The following is a 25674-nucleotide window of genomic DNA, read 5'->3' as shown; positions in this document are numbered from 1 at the left end:
TTTGTAAAAAAAATAATCCATTTTTTTTCGTATTTTACTTTTAAATGGACTTCAATTTTCTGCCAGGAAACAACACTTTCACTCTGTGGTTAAAGTTTTTAAAATTTTAATAACTTTCTTATACTACAAATGTATTGTGGTTTTGTACCAAACTTGGACAGAAGCTTGTTTATGATCAAAAGCATCTAGATGAATAGTTTTATGGGTTTTTTTCCTCATTTTTGTTGAGCCTGTGATTAACAGCAAAAGTAGGCAAGACACTGGGTTCCGTGGAACCCTTACAAACTTTATTACATATAGATTAATGCAAAATTTTACTGACCAAAAACATAAACTAGTAAATATTTAACATTAAAATGATGATTGAACACATCTTGATCTTTCTAATTTGAAAGAGCTTTTACACATATTACTGTTTTTCTGTTTCAGATAGGAAAAGATCGTGCCCTTGGTTACGACCCTTGTACACTAGGTTGGTTTTCTAAAGGAGAATATGTTGTAGTTGGAGGTTCTAACAAGCAGTGCTGTCTACATACAAGAGAGGGAGTTAAGCTAGGTGTTATTGGAGAACAAGAGTCATGGGTGTGGTGCGCTGCAGTCAAACCAGATTCCAATTATGTGGTAAATAATATCACCCATAATGTAATTTTTCAAATGACAACATCAGATTTTATTTTGTTTTTTGAAGATTAAATAAAAATGTAGTATCATGGAAACTTTTTGTAAACAAAATATCTAAACCCACTTGTATTAAATCTTTTAAAATATGTTTTATTATATAGGTCTTAATAAATTTGTTATAGGCTGTTGGTTGTCAAGACGGTACTATAGCGTACTACCAGTTAATATTTAGTACAGTACATGGTTTATACAAAGACAGATATGCTTACAGAGATAATATGACTGATGTCATCATACAACATCTAATTACAGACCAGAAAGGTTAGACTAAATTAAAAACAAAATAGACAGTACATTGTCTAACCTATTTTCCACCATGATAATTGGTTTCTCCTAAGATCCAAATGAAATACCTGATGTGTGGTATGATTTTGAATAAATAAGACTGCTTTTCTATTACTTCATCTCTTTAAAATGCTGCTAAATATCACAAATTGTACACAGTTAAAATTAAAGTAAGGGTTGTTGAATTATATTTATCTGGAAAGGAGAAAAATATATGGTTTCCACCCCCACCCTATATTTTGCATCCAAGAAAAAATATGTAAAGTTCTGATGTATCTTCTGTCTCTCTAACATTGAAACAAGTTGTTGACTCAAAATGTTAAAACGCCATTGTGACTCCAGTTTATAATATTTCACCAGTGAAAGGAGTTACTCAGATGCACTTGATGAGATCAATGACCCAGATTTTGGACAGTATTTATTATGACGATTCTGACGTTGAGGAAGATGATGACAGGGCTGCCTATGAGATCAAACGTGCTCTAGGAACATTAAGTCCTAGGTTCAAAACTGCTAGAGGTTCATTGTTCATCTAATTGTTCAATATTTTCTTATTTCTATTGTTTGTGTTACATTTTTATGATTTGTGTTAAACAAGGATTTTTCATGTTAATTTATATTTTTCTTTGATAAAGAATTATTTCTTTATTATTGTTGATAAAACACAGCTGTTATATTGTTGAAGAAAATGTTTATACTGGTTAATGTGTTAGTAATTTACGTCTATTTGTGTTTCCATCAGTCCATCCTGTGTCATTCCCAGGAAACTTTGTCACTCACAAGCTACTTATCAAGATGTTCTGAAATGTGGATTTAAGTTTCACAAGCATGTTATTATGTGTGAGGAGTTTCCACATTCATTGCTCATAATCATTAACTTCCTGTTAATCAGAAATTTATTGTTATAAAGAGTATTAATAGTTTGCAAGTTAATTTTACTATTCAGAAAGAAACATATCTCTGTGTCAACAAGTTGATAATTAAAATTTTACAGATTATAATTGAAATATATAGGATAAATTAACCATATTTTGTGCGGCACTAACTGCATAAGACATTTTTTTTATTTCATCAGGAAGATATTATGATATACTTTGTAATTATATATGACTTAGTTGTTAGTGAAACTTTCTTATCTTGTGATACAACACACAGAGGAAACACAAATTTTGGAGAATTAATGAAAATTTATTTTTACTAAAGAAGAATGTTTTTATTTTATTTCACAATTTTGTCAATTTAAAGTTTATTTATAAAAAAATTGTCATTATATTTGATTTAGGATAACAACTCTGAATAAGTGTGAAAGTGAATAGCAGATATAATTGTCTTCAAGAGATTGTTAGATATTTGTTTTCTCAAATGGAGATTATATGCATTTATTTATGGCTTTATGGTATTTTTTCAATCTTGTTTAATTCTATTTTTTCTTTATATTTTCACAGTAAGAATTAAGTGTCGTGATCTAGTGAAGAAAATAGCTATATACAGACACAGACTAGCAGTAAGTATCACTTAAGTCATGTCATTGTTTAACCATTGGAAATATCTTATTGTGCATTAACATTTGAAGTTAAATGTCATTGTACATTACACATATAAAGTTAATGAAGTTAAATGTCATTATACATATGAAGTTAAATGTCAAAGTTAATGAAGTTAAATGTCATTGTACATTACACATATAAAGTTAATGAAGTTAAATGTCATTATACATATGAACAGATGAAGTTAAATGTCAAAGTTAATGAAGTTAAATGTCATTATACATATAAAGTTAAATGTTAAATGTCATTGTAAATTACACATATGAAGTTAAATGTCATTGTAAATTACACATATGAAGTTAAATGTCATTATACATATAAAGTTAAATGTTAAATGTCATTGTAAATTACACATATGAAGTTAAATGTCATTGTAAATTACACATATAAAGTTAAATGTCATTGTAAATTACACATATAAAGTTAAATGTCATTGTAAATTACATAGGAAGTTTAATGTCTTTATAAATTACACATATGAAGTTAAATGTCATTATACATTACACATATGAAGTTAAATGTCATTGTAAATTACACATATAAAGTTAAATGTCATTGTAAATTACACATATAAAGTTAAATGTCATTGTAAATTACACATATAAAGTTAAATGTCATTGTAAATTACATAGGAAGTTTAATGTCTTTATAAATTACACATATGAAGTTAAATGTCATTATACATTACACATATGAAGTTAAATGTCATTGTAAATTACACATATAAAGTTAACTGTCATTGTAAATTACACATATAAAGTTAAATGTCATTGTAAATTACACATATAAAGTTAAATGTCATTGTAAATTACATAGGAAGTTTAATGTCTTTATAAATTACACATATGAAGTTAAATGTCATTATACATTACACATATGAAGTTAAATGTCATTGTAAATTACACATATAAAGTTAAATGTCATTGTAAATTACACATATAAAGTTAAATGTCATTGTAAATTACATAGGAAGTTTAATGTCTTTATAAATTACACATATGAAGTTAAATGTCATTATACATTACACATATGAAGTTAAATGTCATTGTAAATTACACATATAAAGTTAAATGTCATTGTAAATTACACATATAAAGTTAAATGTCATTGTAAATTACACATATAAAGTTAAATGTCATTGTAAATTACATAGGAAGTTTAATGTCTTTATAAATTACACATATGAAGTTAAATGTCATTATACATTACACATATGAAGTTAAATGTCATTGTAAATTACACATATAAAGTTAAATGTCATTGTAAATTACACATATAAAGTTAAATGTCATTGTAAATTACATAGGAAGTTAAATGTCTTTATGAATTACATATATGAAGTTAAATGTCATTATACATTACACATATGAAGTTAAATGTCATTGAAAATTACACAGAATTTCCGCTGGCGGTCGCCATTTTCGCAATTTGCGAAAAAATAATAATTGTGGCGATAAAAATTCGTCATTTGCGAAAGAATTTTGCGAAAGAAATATGTATAACAATTTATTTTCCTCCATCTTGTTTATTTACTTTTTTTTCTCGAGTTTCTTGAATTTACCCGATCAGACAATACTTGGAATTCACCTTGACCTCATTAGATTTGGACAGAAAATCAATAATCAGCTGATTGCATTTTATAGCTGTCGACAACAAAGGACTGATTATTAAAGGTGTTGATTGAATTGTTTGACAAAATGATATGGTTAAATGGCTTCGGCTAAATGTCACATACAGAATTTATTTACCACTTTGTGACCCACGTGTTTGATGCAAAATTTTGACGTCTCCTCTCCTTTTAAATATAGTTTAGAAAAGAAAGCTGTTGTTGTGATGAAAAATTTTCAAAAGCAAAAACAAATTCCGATTTAAAACTTTAATTATCCTTTGACTTTAATAAAGGTAATTGAGTAGGGAGACTACTTTAAAGTCGTTTGAGTGACACACATGTTTCAAGCATAGTTTTATGTCTCAACCTTTTCATTGAAGATGGTCAAGAAAAGAAAACTGTCGTTATGAAGAAATCTATCCAAAAGGTTGGGAACAACCCCTCGAATGAGAGTAACCCTTCAATGTAATGACTACACATGAAATGAGGGGTCAATTTCATGTGATTAAAGCTTTTGTCTTGTTGTACAAACCACTTCTTAGTACAAAAGGCCTTAGGGCACATCAGTATTTTTCTTTTAAAGAAACTTTCCCTACAAACTTTACTGGTATTATATAATCAAAACATATCCATTAATTTTGTTATATTCCAGGACTTATATCTTCTTCATTATTAAAAGTATAGTGGCCCCCTCATTTAGAAAAATTGTTTAAAATACAATGAATATTTTTAAGTTAAAAAAAATTCTGTTGTTTTAAAGTAAAGTTAAGTGTTTATTCATTAAAATGTAGACTCTAAAATAAGTTTAAGAGAATAATCATAGACACAATGGGGCAAAATCATCTTATTTAAGGGAGGGGGGGTAGAAAAAAAGGTAAATTTTAAACGAAAAACAGTTTTGTTACTTGGCGAAAAAAATAATAAAGTGGCGAAAAATATATTGTTTTGGCGAAAGAAGTGGCGAAAAAACTAATTGACCCAGGGGAAACCCTGAAATTACACATATAAAGTTAAATGTCATTGTAAATTACACATATAAAGTTAAATGTCATTGTAAATTACACATATAAAGTTAAATGTCATTGTAAATTACACATATAAAGTTAAATGTCATTGTAAATTACACATATAAAGTTAAATGTCATTGTAAATTACATAGGAAGTTAAATGTCTTTATAAATTACACATATGAAGTTAAATGTCATTATACATTACACATATGAAGTTTAATGTCATTATACATTACACATATGAAGTTAAATGTCATTGTAAATTACACATATGAAGTTAAATGTTATTGTTAACTACCAAAAATGAAGTTATATGCTATTATTACTTAAACATTTGCAGTTAAATGTTATTGTCAACTGCAAAAACTATATGTAAACTTGAGAAAGAAAATGTTTTGATACTGAATCATAATGATAGATTTGATTGTTTTAGGTTCAGTTACCAGACAAGATAGTTATATATGAACTGTATTCTGATGACTCAGCAGATATGCATTACAAAGTGAAAGAGAAAATAAACAGGAAGTTTGAATGTAACCTGCTGGTTGTGTGTTCACAAAATATCATATTATGTCAGGTAATATAACATGGGAAATAATTATGGACAACTAGGTAAACTGGTACTTGTCTGTTATACCACCAAATCAATAGTACTTCACATTCAATTTTTCATTTTCATATGAAAAAGGATAAACAAATTCTCCCTTGAATATGACAGTTGTTCAAACTCAACCCTAAAAATGTAGCTTGAGTGTTACAAAGCACAATCCTGTTTTTATTTGATGTTTCTAAATATTTTGGGAAATTGAGATGACATGGCTACTTAAGCTTGTTAGCAGAAATAAAGGAGTTGAAATTTGATAGGTTTACCTCCAAGATGGTTATATTCTTATATCAATATATGCAATGAAATTTTCAGTGTATTACTGGATAGGATAAATAAAAAAAAAATTGAATTGCCAATTTAATAAAATTTAATAGGGGAAAAACACTGTTGGAACTACACCTTCAGAGTAAATAACTTTTGCTAATTATTATAAAAAATATTTCAAGTACTACCAATGCATAAATTTGACCTTTGACCTCAGGTATGTATGTTTTGGTCTTTGGTATGAACTTTAGTGACATAGACTTTTGTTATGAAGCATATAGTTGTATTATCATAAGGCTGTGCTTTAATTACCAACTGTATTATCAAGGAAATGTTTGCATTTGACATGATGGGGATTTACTATTGCTTTGTATTATGTCTTTCAGGACAAGAGATTACAGTGTTACTCATTCCAAGGTGTAAAGGAACGCGAATGGATGATGGAGTCCTTGATACGATATATCAAAGTCATTGGCGGTCCATCTGGTCGCGAAGGCCTATTGGTTGGGCTGAAAAATGGACAGGTAAATTGTACTGACATGACACCACATGGCAGTGAGGGGCTAATTGTGGGACTTAAGGATGGACAGGTAGGGTGGTCTTTCTATGTGTTTAGATGTGGCACCAACCTGTGTGATCTTTGTAATAAGAAAATAACAGTAAGTATATGGACATGAAAACAGAGATCAGAATAAGTTTGTCAGGAGTTAACAGGAATTTTAGATCTATTCTTCTTTCAATTAAGTGGAAAATATTAGATATATGGTAGATATTGCTTTTCTGTTAATAATAATTATGGTTCAAGTTTGTAACCAAAACAAAATACAAATTGACAAGGGATTCTATGTTTTTACAGTTTATTGTCTTGCTTCAACAAAGTGATGAAGTCAAGTCTTAGGTGTGTCAGCCTCGTCATTGCTGTCCACTTCATTTACAATTGTTTAAGTTTGGTTTAGGTTGTTTAAGGAGAACTTTTAATGGTAAGTAAATGATATATTACAGACAGTTTTAATTTCTATTGGTACATTAATGATTAGTAACCAACCCTCATTGTCCATAGACTTCGAAACTATGCAAAAGTTTCAAAATTTTCATTGGTGAAAACCCATAATGAAATTTAATGACTATCTTATGATTCCTACTATAGTTTTGTTTGCTTAGATTTTCAGCAAGGTCATGATGAGGAACTTAATTATTGTGAAAGTGGAAAAATAATAATTAACTATATATCACATGAAAACCAGTACACTTTACATGTAATAGCTTAGTGATACCTCATATATTTCATTTTCATGTTCATGTTTTATAAAAAAAAAGAGGAGAAAAATAAATTAAAAAAATTATGTAAAAAATCAAAGTGAGCAATGAATATAAAGCAATTTTAGAATCAACTTTAAAATTAATGGTTTCTTGCAAAGACTGTGCTTTTGTAGACACAAACATTAAAAGCATGTTTTTATAATATGCAGTAAGTTATTTTCTTATTATAAAGCTTTCTCTTTTCAGTTTTATAACTGTCAGTCGTGATATATAAACAGATATACCTACATAATATTTTATCAATATTTACATACACAACTAACATGTTAAAATACATTCAAATCATCAATACTCATTTGTTATACAAACTCTACTGAAATGTCTACCTGTTGTCTAAGGACCAATCTACCTGATATTTAAATACGAGTCTACCTGTTGTCTAAATACGATGTAATGTTTATTATAGGATGGCGGTAGTGAGGTATATCTGTTTGGGCAATGTGTGGGGGAGTGATTAAGAATATCTGTTATAGTTCTGTATCCATAGCAACCTAGTAGACATTTCATCAACAAATTCATCATTAACTTTAAATCTAACCTCATTTCTTGTTTCTTTGATCTTTTAATTTCAAGAAATTTTTATCAAATTATACATTTATATCAAATCTTATTTTCATTTTGTGTGTTTCTTCAATAGATGTTTTAAAAAGGAAATGTTGGACAATTTTTCTTTATTAAATTGGAAGTCATAACTATAACAGAATAAGATTTAATGGTGGTCAGTTTAATGGTGGTCAGTATTTGGTGAAAAATGGGACTATAGTCGCCGTCAGCTGAAATTCGTAGCGGTTATCGGTAAAAATAATCTAAACTATCAATCGCGTTCACTCGAGATATAGTTTTTCACATTCCATTCATAAATCGCAAAAAGAAAAACCACTACTGACCTACCTTTTAAGTGATCACACTGTAATAATCCTGACCTTCACATTTTCCAGAATATTTTCCATTGTAATTCCGCCATCTTCGTTTCTATGAGGATCATTTGTTTACATATGACATTTGTCACTGTACGCAGTTTCCTAAAATGTTCCTTTCATTGATGTGATAAGGTTTCCCGCGCTTTATGCAAATTTTATGAAATTGAACTCCACGGAAACACTTCCGGTAAAAACAATGGCTGATTCCACCATTCAAAATCGTCTATGAAAAAGTGAAGGTCAGGATTATTACAGTGCGATCACTTAAAAGGTAGGTCAGTAGTGGTTTTTCTTTTTGCGATTTATGAATGGAATGTGAAAAACTATATCTCGAGTGAACGTGATTGATAGTTTAGATTATTTTTACCGATAACCGCTACGAATTTCAGCTGACGGCGACTATAGTTGATTTTAATGTATTAGAAGAGTGAAAGAAATCAAACACATCAGTTTACAATTAGTAAGCACAATATATCTCTTTCTACAACAGATAACTTCAATTCCATATCTTATAAATTGAAAAGTGTTAAAAATAAAAAGAAGAAGGTTCAATTTTCATTGTACAACGTATATGCTCAGGCTATTTATAGACTATAAGTCTTATTTACAGTAGACCTTAGATATGAAGTATATTATGTATCTTCAGTTTAGTACATAATTAAATGACATATATAATAAATGTACGCAAAGCATCCACAATTTTAGTTTTATACTCTAGCATATTTACAAGCGTGGACACACTTCCTTTTATTTTAAATATTTTTAATATCAAAAGCAAGTACATGTTGTGCAATGAATTAACACAAAAATGACATCCCAATAACCAATTGTTGGGCATAGGGATAAAATGAAATGCAATCAAACCTCTCATGTCCCAAGCTTGGCAGCTATATTTTCAGGACATCATCTAAACTTTAGCCTTTATCTTGTAATGAAACATATTGTTTGCTGTGATTTCTTTATATTTTATTTCTTTTCTGTAAACTTTTGCAGTATTTAGTCAACTCTGATCAATGTTTTATTAAAATTAAGTTAAACTGTGCATTGTAGGTTTTGAATAACTCTAAACAAGAACTTTGTGATACAGTTATCTCCCATATTCAAATTGTACCTATTTTTATCTGGTTTGCACAGTGAATGCTGGAGGGTTCTTATTTTTTACAGGTGGTGGGAGTTGGGAAACTAATTGTGTATTTAACTCCTCTTATGGTTCCGATCCTGATTAATTAAGAATTTTAAAAAGTTTTTGGTTTTTCATTTGTATTTTTATGCCCCACCTACGATAGTAGAGGGGCATTATGTTTTCTGGTCTGTGCGTCCGTCCGTCTGTCCCGCTTCAGGTTAAAGTTTTTGGTCAAGGTAGTTTTTGATGAAGTTTAAGTCCAATCGACTTCAAACTTAGTACACATGTCCCCTATGATATGATCTTTCTAATTTTAATGCCAAATTATAGTTTTTACCCCAATTTCACGGTCCACTGAACATGGAAAATGATAGTGCGAGTGGGGCATTCGTGTACTGAGGACACATTCTTGTTTGAACATGTCATCAGCAATTAGATCTAACATTATATGATTTCTAACTAATATTTATATGCTGAAATGAATTTTAACCCTTTGAATGACTGTTTTAAGGTATTTTGTTTATCAAATGGAGCACATCCAAAGTGGGAATCTCCTATAAATCAGAAAGTTTTTAGGTGTGGATGGCATCATCAGTTGTTTCTGCACTAAGGTAACCTGATGTATATTTATTTTGCAGATAATGAAGATATTTGTTGACAATGCGTTCCCGATCATGTTACTTAAACAGAGTACATCAGTTAGATGTTTGGATATGAGTGCCACCAGGACCAAGTTAGCTGTTGTGGATGAACATAATACTTGTCTGGTATATGATCTCAACACTAAAGATCTACTCTTCCAGGTAAACTGTCGTTTAGATATGATAAAATTTATTGACAATATTTATGTATGTATTGAAATTATGTTTTAAACATTACTATTGCTAAGGCAATTTAATTTTGAATACACACTTCCAAAAAATTGAGTACTTGAACTACTGATGCATATAATTATTTATGTATTCTTTTAGAATTTTGAGCTCCAGAAGTTTGATTGTATGTCAATGAGATACCGAACCTATTTTCTTATGGTAAAAAAATCCCCCAAATATATATAACTAAAGTAAGCTGCTGATTAGAAGACTTGACTTAAAACATTGTTTACTCCATTCAAACATTTGAATCTCTGACAGTTGGAAATTATTCAATGCTATGTTATCATTTTCATATTGTCATCAAACTTGTAATTCTATAATCTATATTGACAGGAGCCTAATGCTAACAGTGTTGCATGGAATACTCATTACGAAGACATGTTGTGTTTCTCTGGGAATGGTTTACTAAACATCAAAGCTAGTAACTTTCCTGTGCACCAACAGAAATTACAGGTAATAAATTAAGTTTAAAAATTGTGAGATACCAATCAAAGTTACTGAAAATTATGAATTTCCTCTGTGTGGATTACCCTTTTAAACTTTTTTAGTTGTTTGAATCTTTGTAAGAGTAAACAGATTTCATAATAAATATAATGCACAATAATGATATTCAATAACTTTCAATCTAAAATGATTTGCTTTTCATGATGTTTTCCATAAGTAAAAATGAATAGATAACTGATATGTATTTAAACAATATTGGAAATTAATGTTTCTTACACAGATGTGTCATTGCTTTAACTATTTTTATTTTCTTATTTCAGGGTTTTGTTGTAGGGTTTAGTGGATCTAAGATTTTCTGTCTCCATGTGTATTCTATGTCATCAGTAGACGTGCCTCAGTCAGCACCTATGTATCAGTACCTTGAAAAGAAACATTTCAAGTAAGGCATAACAACCTCTCTCAAACCTCATAACTTTACCTGTTATTGTTGTTGATGTTGTTTTCTTCTTAAAAGCTTTATATTTTAGAAGGTGGAAGACCTGGATGCTTCATACTTGGTATATAGATGCCTCATGTTACAAAGTTTCCATCAGTCACATGTCCAATGTCCTTGGCCTCATTTTCATGGTTCAGTGAACACTTGAAAAAAAAGTTCAGATTTTTTGTAATCTTGAATTCTCTCTTATTATAAGTACTAGGATAACTATATTTGATATGTGCGTACCTTGCAAGGTCCTCATGTCTGTCAGACAGTTTTCACTTGACCTCGACCTCATTTCATGGATCAGTGAACAAGGTTAAGTTTTGGTGGTCAATCCATATCTCAGATACTATAAGCAATAGGGCTAGTATATTCAGTGTATGGAAGGACTGTAAGGTGTACATGTCCAACTGGCAGGTGTCATCTGACCTTGACCTCATTTTCATGGTTCAGTGGTTATAGTTAAATTTTTATGTTTTGGTCTGTTTTTTTCATACTGTATGCAATAGGTCTACTATATTTGTTGTATGGAATGATTGTAAGGTGTACATGTCTAGCGGCAGATGTCATGTGACTTTGACCTCATTTTCATGGTTCAGTGGTCAAAGTTAAGTTTTTGAGTTTTGGTCTTTTTATCTAATACTATATGCCATAGGTCAACTATATTTGGTGTATGGACATATTTTATGATCTTTATGTCAGTAGCGCAGGTTTCTTTTGACTGTGACCTCATTTTCACGGTTCATTGTACAGTGTTAAGTTTTTGTGTTTTGGTCTATTTTTCTTAAACTATAAGTAATAGATCACTATATATGTTGTATAGAAGCATTGTTAGCTGTACATGTCTGCCTGACATGGTTCATCTGACCTTGACCTCATTTTCATGGTTCATTGGTATTTGTTTAGTTATCTTGGTTAATGTTAAGTTTATGAGACAGTTGTAATAAAGCTTAGCTTTATACTTAGGACTATCAACATAATATCAATGATAAGTATAGAAGGCGAGACATTTCAGCGTGTGCACTCTTGTTATGATGTTTTGTCAAAAATACTACATCCCAGGTACATAAGCTTTTTCCACCTGTCTGAATTGGTATGGAGCACAGAATGGCCAAAACTTCTATCTTGTCTTATCCCTTCCTTCATGGGGGTTGACATACTGTTTCTTTTGACTTGTTGTGATTTTTATTGTACAATCCATAGCCAAAAGAAGATAAGCATATGTATATTGTATGTTTACAAAATAAGAAACAAGATAAAGAATTGAGGGGACAAGGGCAGTAGATTGCTGTCTAGAGTGATAGATTTTTTAATTGATTTTATCTTGCATCATTTCATTTTCTTCACTTTACAGGGATGCATATAAAGTTGCCTGTTTAGGGGTAACCGAAGGAGATTGGGAAGCATTAGCTCATGAGGCCCTTGAAGGATTAGATTTTGATACAGCAAAGAAAGCGTTCATCAGGATCAGAGACTTGAGATATTTAGAACTTATTCACAGTATAGAGGTAATATATCAATTAAAAAAAAAATCAGGTTTCAAATCTTATTGCTTTTAACTATAAAATGTTTATAGATTATTAGACAAAAATTATCAAACACAAAGAAAACTAAATTTTGAAGTAAAAACGAAAAAGAATAGGTTTGTTCCGCGAAATAAATTGCTTCATTAACTTTAAATTCAGACATTTTTTGTGATTATATTTTATTTTTACGAAAATTGTGGAAAAATAAAAACTGTATTAAGTATCAATAGCAATTTTTGAAATCCTAATAATTCGTCTCACATATTTTTCCATCTTTTAATAATCAAAACAATACATGTGTGCAAAATTCCTGATTTTCAGTTCTTATTAAAGTGTTTGCTAACATTTTAAGAGTTTATTATTAGATTCATCTTTCTTTGTATCCAGGAAAGGAAGAAGAGAGGAGAGAATGATAACATGATATTCCTTGCTGATGTATACAGTTACCAGACTAAGTTCCATGAAGGAGCCAAGCTATACAAGAAAGCTGGACAGGAACAGAGGGCTATGAATATGTATACAGATCTCAGAATGTTTGATTATGCTAAGGTAACTAATCTAATATCATAAGTCAGGAGCTGTTTGTTTTGTTCAGTGATTTTACATGTCAACAATATCTATTCAGAAAACATCTGTATATTGGTAAGCCATTGTAAACTGACAATCTAAATTACAATAAAAGTGACTTTTTATAAAATGCGGGGCTATCTTTCTCCTCTACTTTGACAATGTGGTCTCATCTCAAATGTTAATTAAGTAGGGTTGCCAGTTTTCTTTCAGATGATGGATGATTCTCTATATTGGAACTCCAGCTTCTTAACCAACTAAATTTGGCCACCAGGATAACGTCATTGGTGCTGAAAGTGGCATTAAGTACCATAAGTCAATCAAACTATCTTTCTTATATATATATATGTTAGCGGCAATAAGTGAAATTAGGCAATAAGCTTAAATCCTAGGCAATAAGCTAACGTCTAGGCAGTATGTCTAATGCCTAAATGATGCTAGGCATTAGTCTTAAATCGCTTAAATCCTGAAAAATGTGTGCAGGCATTAAGCTTAATGCCTAAAATATAAATGCGAGTAAATAAAAGACATTTATTCATTTAAATAAAAATATTTTGTTAAATAATAACATTATGAGAACTAGGTTTATCGAAATTGTTCAAAGAATGGTCCTATAAGATTACATTCTTAGGACATAAATTATGATAATGTAAGGACCGACTTACGACATGTCTCAGCAGGCACATCGAAGCTATCTGAGCTTTATCTTTGAGGATTATCTTAGCTAGGATGTTTTAACCGCTGTCCGGATTATTGGTGTAAAAACATATCAAATGAAAAAATTTAAATATTGTGTCAAATTTAACCAACAACTTTAATTAAAAAAACGATTAGATATTGAAAAATACTTTTTTTTTTAAATTTAAAGGTAATAAATAATTTTGATATTATAATTGTACATTTAAACTCTTTGAAACAAAAAAATGTAAGGAAAAAAATATAAATACGTTTTATATTAGAATTGTATTGTAAAAAGTTAGAATTAAATATATAACGTACATCTTTCATATGAATCCTGAGTTCTTCAAACATTTTATTCTATTACTTCAAAAGTATGATTTTTCTGATGCAAAACTTCAGGGCCCAGTTTCATCCTAAATATAAAAAAAGAAGATGTGGAATGATTGCCAATGAGACAACTGTTCACAAGAGACCGGAAATAAAATCACTAATAAAATATGTTATTTATATTAAAACGCATCAAATAACAGTTTAAAAATATGAAAACTTGATAGGAATTTATGTTGAAATCATTGTGTTATCACAAGTTGTGGAACTGTTTAATAACAAAGAAAATTTACTTATCCAATAAAAAAAATGGAAAATGGTGTGAGCAAAAAATCATATCTTAATTTTGTCTACTTTTGAGCAGTTCAAACCAGCTCGACTAGTGTAACAATGTTCAAATACATTTTATAATTATTCTATAGAATTGCCCCCTTTTTTATTGGATGCAATCTCTTTTTTTTTAATCTTAAATCTTTTTAATATTTTGTAATACCACAAAAACATGAAAAAAGTATGAGTTAATTCTGTTTTTTAACTGTTAAAATTACTAATTAAACTTACTTTTGAAGATCTGTCAAATGAATGTATATTTATACATGTAATATTAAAAATATAATTAAAAAACGACTTTACATCAAGAATAAATCACCAAATATGTATAAATTCCAGAGTTTACTTATTGCCTAAAATTATGTTCGGCAATAGGATGAATAATCATCATTAAATTTCAGGAAATAAGCTTAATGCCTGAAAATTTCAGGCAATAACTTAATGCCTAGGCATTAGCTTATTGCCTAGGATTTAAGCTTAATGCCTAATTTCACTTATTGCCGCTAACATATATATCACATTCATAGATATGTAAGTGTATAGTCAAATTATCCAGTGAATGAAATGTTTCCAATATTTTTTGAACATGTAAGGGAATAATTTTTTCATTTGATAAGCTTTAATGTATTAATTGTTTGAAAATAATTGTAAGATCTTTAGATTTATCTAAATTGTTTTTAGATAGAAAACCTGGTTGCTGTATAAAATATAAAACAGTGTCAACCCTGTGTCATGTAATTCAATATTATTTTAGGAATACATAGGTTCTGGAGATCCGTTGGACAAGAAGATGTTGATTACAAAACAGGCAGACTGGGCTAAGAGTAGTAATGAACCTAAAGCTGCAGCTGAAATGTACATCTCAGCTGGCGAATTCTGTAAAGCTATTGATATTATAGGGGACCATGGATGGGGAGATATGTAAGTGTAATAATTATCAAAATGGCAAAATAATGGTACTATATAGTTAGGTTTTAAGGTTCCATTTACAAAAATATATTGATATTATAGTATAGGGACCATGGCTGGGAAGACATGTTAGTGTAATAATAAATAGAATGGCAAAAAATGTATCAATTATGGGGTACAAATGTATGTTTTGGATTCTATTTTCTAATTTCCATTTAAAAAAAATATAATCAAGTGAGTCACTTATACTTAAAATTATCAATTAGATAAGTGTCCAATTTCTTCAGAAGAACCTTGCTCAGTTTCATAGCAGATGGAGATATGAATTGTTTTTGTTATGTTGCAAAGTACAATAATATTACTTTCCATGCCTTCACATTATGGTACATGTATATGTAATTATTGTATTTTGATAACAGGTTGATAGACTTAGCCAGGAAGTTAGACAAGGCAGATAGAGAGGCATTATCTAGAGCAGCCATGTACCTAGCTAAGTTAGAACAATATCCATACGCTGCTGAAGTCTACAGTAAGATGGGAGACATTAAATCTCTGATATCACTCCATGTAGAGGCTAAACACTGGGAAGATGTGAGTTCATAGAGATGTGTAATACTATACTCCCAATCATGAGCAGGGGGCTATATTGTATTCATCTTATCTATCCCTTCTGTTTTATCACACATTTCTTAGGTACATCTGAACAGGAGGACTTCATATTTGGTCATCTACTTCTTGTTTTTATACGACCGCAAACATTTTTGTGGTCGTATATTAGAATCACGTCGTCGTCGTCAGCGTCATCCGAAGACAGATGGTTTCGGGATAATTACTCTAGTATAAGTAAACAGAAATCAATAAAATTTTAACACAATGTTTATAACCACAAAAGGAAGCTTGGGATTGATTTTGGGGGTTATGGTCCCGAAGGTTTTAGGAATTAGGGGTCCAAAGGGGCCCAAAACAAGCATTTATCTAGTGTCAAGACAATAAGTTGTGTATAAGTATTTGAAATTGTACCACAATGTTTAATACCATAAGTAGAAGGTTGGGATATATTTTAAGGGCTATGGGGAAAACAGTCTAGGAATAAAGAGCCAAAAAGGGGCCAAAAACAAGCATTTTTATCGTATATTGGTATGACGTCGTCGTCGTTGTCCAAAGACACATTGGTTTTCGCACTATAACTTTAGTTTAAGTAAATAGAAATCTATGAAATTTAAACACAAGGTTTATGACCATAAAAGGAAGGTTGGGATTGATTTTGGGAGTTTTGGTCATAACAGTTTAGGAATTAGGGGTCCAAAGGGTCCAAAATTAAACTTTGTTTGATTTCATCAAAAATTGAAAAATTGGGGTTTTTTGATATGCCAAATCTAACTGTGTATGTAGATTCTGAATTTTTGGTCCCGTTTTCAATTGGTCTACATTAAGGTCCAAACGGTCCAAATTAAACTTAGTTTGATTTTAACAAAAATTGAATTCTTGGGGTTCTTTGATATGCTGAATCTAAATATGTACTTAGATTTTTGATTATGGGCCCAGTTTTCAAGTTGATCCAAATCGGGGTCCAAAATTAAACTTTGTTTGATTTCAACAAAAATTGAATCCTTGGGGTTCTTTGATATGCTGAATCTTAACATGTATTTAAGATATTTGCTTATGGGGCCAGTTTTCAAGTTGGTCCAAATCAGGGTCCAAAATTAAACTTTGTTTGATATCAACAAAAATTGAATCCTTGGGGTTCTTTGATATGCTGAATCTAAACATGTATTAAGATTTTTGCTTATGGGGCCAGTTTTCAAGTTGGTCCAAATCGAGGTCCAAAATTAAACTTTGTTTGATATCAACAAAAACTGTATCCTTGGGGTTCTTTGATATGCTGAATCTTAACATGTATTTAGATTTTTTATTATAGGCGCCGTTTTCAAGTTGGTCCAGATCGGGGTCCAAAATTAAATTTTGTTTGAAGATATGGGGTTCTTTGATATATGCTGAATCTAACCATGTATTTAGATTTTTATGCCCCACCTACGATAGTAGAGGGGCATTATGTTTTCTGGTCTGTGCCTCCGTTCGTCTGTGCGTCCGTTGTGCGTCTGTTGTCCGTCCATTCAGGTTAAAGTTTTTGGTCAAGGTAGTTTTTGATGAAGCTGAAGTCCAATCAACTTGAAACTTAGTACACTTGTTGCTTATGATATGATCTTTTTAATTTTAAAGCCAAATTAGTCTTTTGACCCCAATTTCACGGTCCACTGAACATAATAAATGAAAGTGGGAGTTTCAGGTTAAAGTTTTTGGTCAAAGTAGTTTTTGATGAAGTTGAAGTCCAATCAACTTGAAACTTAGTACACATGTTCCATATGATATGATCTTTATAATTTTAATGCCAAATTAGATTTTTTACCCAATTTCACGGTCTATTGAACATGAAAAATGATAGTGCGAGTGGGGCATCAGTGTACTTTGGACACATTCTTGTTGATATTTGGGCCTGGTTATCAAATTGGTCCACATTGAGGTCTAAAGGGTCAAAAATTGAACTTTATTTGATTTCATCAAAAATTGAATTCTTGGGGTTCTTTGATATGCTGAATCTAACCATGTATTTAGATTTTGGATATTGGACCATAATAGGTAAATGTCCAATTTAAAATTTTTAAGTTTTTAAGTTTAAGTTCTTAGACCACATTCATTCTGTGTCAGAAACCTATGTTGTGTCAATTTTTTAATAACAATCCAAATTCAGAGCTGTATCAAGCTTGAATGTTGTGTCCATACTTGCCCCAACTGTTCAGGGTTCCACCTCTGCAGTCATATAAAGCTGCTCCCTGCGGAGCATCTGGTTATTTTTTAATTTGATGTATAATTATCTTTCTATGAAGAGGCATTCTAGACAATACAACTTTAATTTTATTCATTACTTTTAACATCTTATTCGAATTCTTTATTCTTTTTAAAAATGTATAACAATTGCTGTTTCAGATAATAATCTTTTGTACTGTTGAATTTCAGGCATTCACATTGGTAGAGAAACACCCAGAATATAAAGAGGAAGTATATGTTCCTTATGCGCAATGGTTAGCAGAAAATGACAAATTTGAAGAGGCCCAGCAAGGTTTGTATACAAATTACTCTTTTAATTTAATAAATAAGAATTTACTACTGACATTTTTTGGTAAAAAGTTGAAAATTTCCTGATACCTATCAAGTTTATTTTTATCTTATTTTATTCATCTATGAACAAGATGTATTGATAAATAAAAAAGTAGATGATTGCATGTAGTGATTTATTTCTGTATGTTTCAGCCTTCCACAAAGCTGGACTCCAGACTGAGGCTGTGAAGGTGTTAGAAGAACTTACCCACAATGCAGTGCTGGAGAGTCGATTCAATGATGCAGGGTATTACTTTTGGAAACTGTCAATACAGTGTATAGATATTGCTCGAGGTAATCATAGTTTATCTTTATTATTGATATAACAAAAAGGTTCAAATGGCATTTACATTTTGTTATTTTAACAGTGTGAACAGGATTTATTGTGTGTTTTAAAGGATAATATGTTTGATAGTGAAAATGCTTCACTTTTTCCTGATAGTTTGTGGGACTTCGCATGCTTCAGCTGAAACACTAAGGCTTTTTTATATGTTATAGATGAACCAGATAAAAGAGAAGAGATGTTAGAGAAATTCCATGACTATCAGAGAAGAGCAGACATGTATTTTGCTTACCATTCTATACAGAGATATACTGTAAGTTTGAGTTTCATTGAATGAGATATTTTGATATTAGACATTAAAAAAATACTTTTAGTATCTTCTGGTGTGGAGTAATTCGTTATTAGTAATATGTACTCAAGTACTAATCCCTTGTAGCACAAACAAAAGCATTATTGACCCCAATCCATCATTTTCAGCAAGATTCCTAGTAGTTTCAATCTTAAATTATTCCTCACATCATTTGTAATCATGGAAGCTAAATTATGCAAATTGGTTGACATGTGCTGCTTTTTGCATACAATAGATTGGTTTAAAAGGCAAAACCTGTCAAAAAATGCCGGTCACTGGGAGGTAAATAAAATCCATATAGCCAGAGTATGAACTTTTATAGAACAAATCAATGCTTGTTATGGACACAGTAAATTATCTTAGACATATTTTTCAGAACAAACAATGTATCTAGGGCACCTGTAGTAAAGAAAATTGATTAATGCTCTCCCTTGTTAACACAGGTACCTGCCTCTAGGTGTAGGAATTTTTGTCTGCTTTGAAGACCCATTGGTGGCTTTGGGCTGTTTTCAGCTCTTTGTTCGGGTTGTTTTCTCTTTGACACATACCCTACTTCACTTTAGATTACTATTCTATGACTGTACTCGTACCTTATTTCAAATGATTGTTATTTTTACACCTTTTATACTGATCTATAAAATTATGAATCTTTTTGATTGTAATATATGATGGTATTTTTTTTGTATATTTCAGGATGAGCCTTTTACATCACATTTACCAGAAGCGTTGTTTAATATATCTAGATACCTGTTACATATGATGCAGGGAGTCATTCCTTATGGTATATCTAAAGTGTATCCTTACAAATTTAATTCATTTTTAGTGTCAGACTTGACTTCACCAAATGTTAATCTGGGACCTCACTAGTTGTTTATAAGTTGTTACCAAAAAATGGGATGCATCAAATTATTGTGACTGGTTATAAAATATTTGTGGTAATTCATATGTATCCCCATCACAATCCATTAAAGGCAGTTATGCTTAAAGATGATCTTTGGTTGCCTATGATATATTTATGTGTGTCGACTCTGTCAATTTATTTAGAGTTTGCCATATTTGGTATATAGAATCAATGATAATGATAGGTTTATTTAATACCTTTAGTACAATCTTGATCCTAAAGAATTTCAACATAAATATTACCAGTAGAGACATTTCAGTGTGTGCACTTATAGCTTTAGAATAAGGGACAACAGACATTAAAAAGAAAATCATTTTCCAGCTTAATTTACATAAGTATTCTATTCCTCCAATTAAACTTATCCCCAATAAAGTAATAAATCACAACTATGATGTTGAAATATAAATTCTTTGACATTGGGAGCTTTTGATAAAACATAATTTATATCACCTTAACACTGAATCAGTGGCACATTGTATGCTCTAGCCAAACAGAGTAAAAACTTAAATGGATTTAAACTGGCAAGATATGCTTATGAGAAGTTACATACACTGAGGATTCCTAGCAGATTCCAGGAGGCTGTGGACTTGGGCAGTGTTATAATCAGATCAAAACCATTCCAGGATGCTGAGGTATGATTTACTAATAGATTATCGTTGATCATCTCAATGAGATTGATTTTCTCGCTTAAGCCGATATGGAAGGAAAATTTCGTAAAATAGTGATAAACATATACAGTGTTATAAATCATTATCCATTTTAAGTTTTTTTATGATTTGTTATAGACACATTGTACATAAACTAATGTTAGCTATAATTACATTTTATTTTTGATTTAGAACACTTCAATGTAGCATTGTTTTATTTTTACACAAAACCAGGTCTCTGCTTTCATAACTTTAGCCACTGGAAGGTTATAAATAATATCATTGCATCATAAGTTCACAGATAATGTTCATTCCAATAATTTGTATTTTTCCAGGAACTATTACCAATGTGTTATAGATGTTCTACTACCAATCCTTTACTGAACAATGGAGGAAATTTCTGTATCAACTGTAGACAACCTTTTGTCCATTCCTTTGTTTCATTTGGTAATTTATAGTTTATGCTATTTGAAAAGAAGCGTGAGACATAGTATACATGTATATTGGAAAGCAAAAGACCATTAATAGTTTCTTTATTTATACACCAAATATTATCTTTAATAATAATCATTATCAACATGGATTAAAATCTGCTAATCATTAACTTTCCATAAAACTTTGTTGTTGTGAAGCAGTTCTACTTCCAAATAAGCATAATAACCTAATTCAAATTATATTTTTAAAGTTAAACTCATGATTGTTAGTAAAGAGTTTTGAGAAAATGCTATATCAATCCAAAAATTAAGCATCTATTTTCATGAAAAAATACCACACAAATTTGAAGATAGTTTATACTTTTAACTATTCATATCTTATATTATAATCAAATCATCACACCAGAAATTGATTTTATGATTTTTGCTCTTCTTAACTGAATTCACAATGTTCAAATTGTGTGGTAAACTTTTATGTTATTTGAATAATTTTGACCATGTCATTATTTTATACAACAGAGGTTTTACCATTGGTTGAGTTTGTGATAGAAGAAGGAATAACTGACGAAGAAGCTGTACAAATTTTAGATTTATCAATACCTAAACAGAAGAAAGAAGATAAGAAATGGCATGAAAGTCGTATGGGGCGTATCCTTTCAAAATAGTATTAATACATGTTTCCCAGTTTTAAGATGACTTCTTTGAAAGAAAAAAAAAGATTATCACAAATTAAATAATTTATGAAAATTTCTTATTATAATTAAATAGAAATAGGGAGTTTTATCATCATGAACATTCTTTGATGTTTTGTATGTAATCGATTCAGTTTATTGCTCCTTAACCTGATATAGAGGCCCAAACATTGCGACTTGGTGATGAAACAGATGAACCCGAGGAAGATGATCCATTCACAGCTAAACTACATTCTTTTGAGGTAAGAATTATAAGTGATCTAATTCTAGTGGAAATTTGAGAGGCAATTATAAAGACTTAAACAACTTAGCAGTACAGTAGACTCTGGCAAATTGGATACCCAAAATGCCAGCAAAAAATATTCCAATAGCCGATATATTCAATTAGACAATAAATGTATATTCAGTGAATCTTCTGCAATAATGAGTAGACCTTATCCTTAGATGTTACTAGCCCTGGCCACTGCTACATTCATCTTTGATGAATTTATTTGATAGTAAAAGAAATTAATATCAAATAGTCAACCACTACAAATTTGATTTTATTCTCATTTATGCTCCATTGATTTCTATCCACCTGTCTACATATCATGTAAGGCGGGAGTAAGTTAATCTCTGAATTTATCATCAACAATAGTTCTCTTTTGTAAGACTTTTAAGTAATGTGTGTATTATAAAATGATTTTGTTATATTTTCAGCAAGGAGGAACAGAATTTAAGCCTGTTAGAGTGACCAGATCTGTACTACAGTCTTTATCAAGATCTGAAGTTTATGTTCTAAAATGGCCCAAACCATTAAGATACCAATTCTTCAAGTCTTTATTGCCTGATGTTACAATAACACAGTGTCCATTCTGTCATAAGGTAAATATATCTACAATAAAATGGCCCAAAGCTTTAAGATACCAATTCGTCAAGTCTCTACTACCTGATGTAACAATAACAGTGTCCATTCTGTCATAAGGTAAATAGTAATGTATCTTCAAAATGGACAGGTAGTCTTAAATGCAAAAGAAATGGAATTTATACTTTATGTGTACTACAGGTTATAATACTCGGCTATCAGAACCAGTTCTTTATTTTCTCAACATTTTCATTTAAACAAATTCAAAAATATAAAAAATCAAGCATGATTACATAAAATCAGGAATCCTAATACCCTGTTCACACTATACCTTTTTTAAACCGGGTTCAAGCCAAATAAATTAATCCGGGTTAAATTTATATAGTTTGAACGCATCAACCGGGGCGAACCTGGATTTAAAAAAACCTCATTTGAGTTAATGTGGGGCGAACCCGGTTTAAATACCTCACTTCTAAATGTGAACGCAAAGTAAAGTTTATGTGAGGTTGTTGCTATAGTGACATATGACATTTGCCTATTATGTGTCGTCATATTTTGAATGACGTCATATTTTGATAGACGTCCAGATACTGTATTTACCGGGTCAAGAATTATATAACCCATATTATATTAGCGGCAGCAGGAGGGATATCAGTGTATCAGTGTCGAAAAACCTGCGTAATGACAATTGCAAACAATGAAACCTAAATCATTTCCATCGCTTTTTTTGGCAAGAAAGGGGTTTACTTTGGCCATTATAAAGTGGCGTTATTTGAAAACACTGAAAGTGGTTGATGGTGATCGAACTCCTCCAAGCAGCCAGGAGTGCAGTAAAATATTTCAGACTTTAAACTAATGCATCTGTGATAGAAAAAAAGATGTAAATATGTACAGTTGACAGAGGCTGGTTACAATTTTGGCGCGGCATTCATTTCTATTTTTGTTGAGATGAAAATCCCAAACCGGGTTAATTTTTTAATCAAGTGTCAACTGGGGTAATTAATTTCGTGTTTATTAACCTGGGTTTGACCCGGTACATATTTTATAGTGTGAACAAGGTATAAGTGAACTTATTTGATAGATTTAACTTTTGGTCACAAAATCTAATGTGACTGATATAAAACTCTTGACCCAGTAATCATGTTTGAAAAGAAATCCATTTAAGGGCATAACCTTAAACCACTTTAAGTTAAACTTTCACATATGAAATTAGTAAAAGAAACAAATATGTTATAAATAAACTCTTGTTGAATGAATAAAATATTTAATGTTATTTTGTTTCAGTTGTTTCACACGGATGATTTTGAACTTCAGTATTTACAGAAAGGCCATTGTCCATTCTGCAGAAATTCTCAAGAGGAATAACTTTAGAATATGAGCTATGTTGTGTTTAATTTACTGTTATAAACATCTGCTTATGTATGTTTTAATGTTTTCACATTCTTGCAAAAAAGTGAAATAAAAGAAGGAATGACTCTTGAAAATATAGAAGTTTTCAAAACAGATAAGAAATGAGAGGTTTTATTTTCATGTTTTTACAAACACATTTTTACTGTAACCTTATCTCGATTATCACAAAGTTTGCTTCAATATAGGAAGCATGCATAGAAATCATTTTTATGATCATGAAAGTATTAATTACACTATGTTCCATGTTTATTCCGTCCATTTTATAGATTTTTTGTTGTTGTATGTCTGCCAATCAACACCACACTTTGTTCTTTCTATTGCCATCAATATTTGTACTGCAGAGAACATTAAACATTGAATATTGTTTTTATAAAGACTTCAAATTAAGTTTATATTTAGTTCTTGACAAAATTGTATAAAATAAGGAAACAAGTTGTTATGATAGTTTTTAAGAGTAATATGAGGTATTTTGTTACTTGTATCTGTACATTTGTGATTTTCTATCTAAATTATTTATTTTAAAAAAAGATCTGAAATGAATGAGAATATGTGAAATAAAAAATATATTCTTAGACTTTTTACTGTTATTTAGTTACATGTTATAGTGATTTTTTGACTACACTGAATTTGAAGGTTGTGGTGTCATTGCTTTTGTACCAAAGGTCATTTTAGAGAGGCTTTAAAAATTAGATATGGTATGATTGTCACTGAAGAAACTATCCACAAAAATATCAGTCAAGGATTTGAACAACTTTAAGTCACCCAAGGTTTCAAGAATCAGCAAAACTCAGTGTTACACCTAGCTTTACTCCTCTCAAGTTCTCAAAATCTTCAAAAACAATGTTTTATAAATCCAAATTGCATAGAATATCATTTTCTTGTTGCTTTTAAGAATTCTGACATTAATGGCAGAACTAATTATCGATAGTCAAAATTCACAGGTCAAATCAGACTTGAAATTCTTGGTTCTTTCTTGAGTAAGATACAAGGAGTCAGAATAATGTGCCAAGGAAGGGTGACATATGTTCCAGTAGACTTGTAAATAAGCATATCAAAAATTTGACTCAGAGTTTGTCTAGTTCAAAGCATGTTCATATCACATTTTAAACATGTCCTTGTCATGATATGCATGTATCAATTGCCACATGAAACATTTAAATAGGACACACAGCAACCAGCAACAGCTAGGCTCCTGGCTTGAGACAGAAACTTGAAGAATGTTGTGGGACTGAACATGTTTTTTGAGCTTTCAACCCTGCTCCTAACCTTAACATTGGTTTAACAGCTCATCATTGGAACAATTTGTAACTATAAGGTGAAAAGGACTCAACTCATCATTGGTAATATAGAAAATATACACAAATATTTTTATGGAACCTGTCTTTTGTTGCAGAAAGCTTGACATGGATAGTGATCCGGCGGTGGCGTTGTTAACTTACTTCTTTTAAAGTA

At 30.5% G+C, this 25674-nt stretch overlaps 1 protein-coding gene across 8 annotated transcripts in view; it reads left to right on the top strand.

The window, feature by feature from the left end:
* The window catches only part of LOC139521616 (intraflagellar transport protein 122 homolog), a 41260-nt gene extending 16466 nt beyond the window's left edge, over positions 1–24794 (top strand). For 2 of the 8 annotated variants that reach the window (XM_071315109.1, XM_071315095.1), the window contains 24 exons: positions 430–621; positions 804–942; positions 1327–1485; positions 2412–2470; positions 5566–5709; positions 6390–6527; positions 7730–7744; positions 10005–10169; positions 10575–10694; positions 11006–11124; positions 12521–12674; positions 13080–13241; positions 15352–15518; positions 15926–16097; positions 18522–18624; positions 18816–18956; positions 19161–19258; positions 19988–20088; positions 20662–20827; positions 21178–21289; positions 21796–21924; positions 22128–22210; positions 22668–22832; positions 24097–24794. In XM_071315109.1, the coding sequence (XP_071171210.1) occupies positions 430–621; positions 804–942; positions 1327–1485; positions 2412–2470; positions 5566–5709; positions 6390–6527; positions 7730–7744; positions 10005–10169; positions 10575–10694; positions 11006–11124; positions 12521–12674; positions 13080–13241; positions 15352–15518; positions 15926–16097; positions 18522–18624; positions 18816–18956; positions 19161–19258; positions 19988–20088; positions 20662–20827; positions 21178–21289; positions 21796–21924; positions 22128–22210; positions 22668–22832; positions 24097–24177 (3084 nt within the window). In that variant the 3' untranslated portion in view covers positions 24178–24794. The remainder of the gene's footprint in view (positions 1–429; positions 622–803; positions 943–1326; positions 1486–2411; positions 2471–5565; positions 5710–6389; positions 6528–7729; positions 7745–10004; positions 10170–10574; positions 10695–11005; positions 11125–12520; positions 12675–13079; positions 13242–15351; positions 15519–15925; positions 16098–18521; positions 18625–18815; positions 18957–19160; positions 19259–19987; positions 20089–20661; positions 20828–21177; positions 21290–21795; positions 21925–22127; positions 22211–22667; positions 22833–24096) is intronic. The other 6 variants (XM_071315128.1, XM_071315120.1, XM_071315115.1 and 3 more) reach the window with 3 other exon arrangements.
* Positions 24795–25674: the final 880 nt, after the last annotated feature.

This window comes from Mytilus edulis, chromosome 1 (assembly GCF_963676685.1).
Source record: "Mytilus edulis chromosome 1, xbMytEdul2.2, whole genome shotgun sequence".
NCBI lineage: Eukaryota > Metazoa > Mollusca > Bivalvia > Mytilida > Mytilidae > Mytilus > Mytilus edulis.
This window is presented reverse-complemented; position numbering and strand designations above follow the sequence as displayed.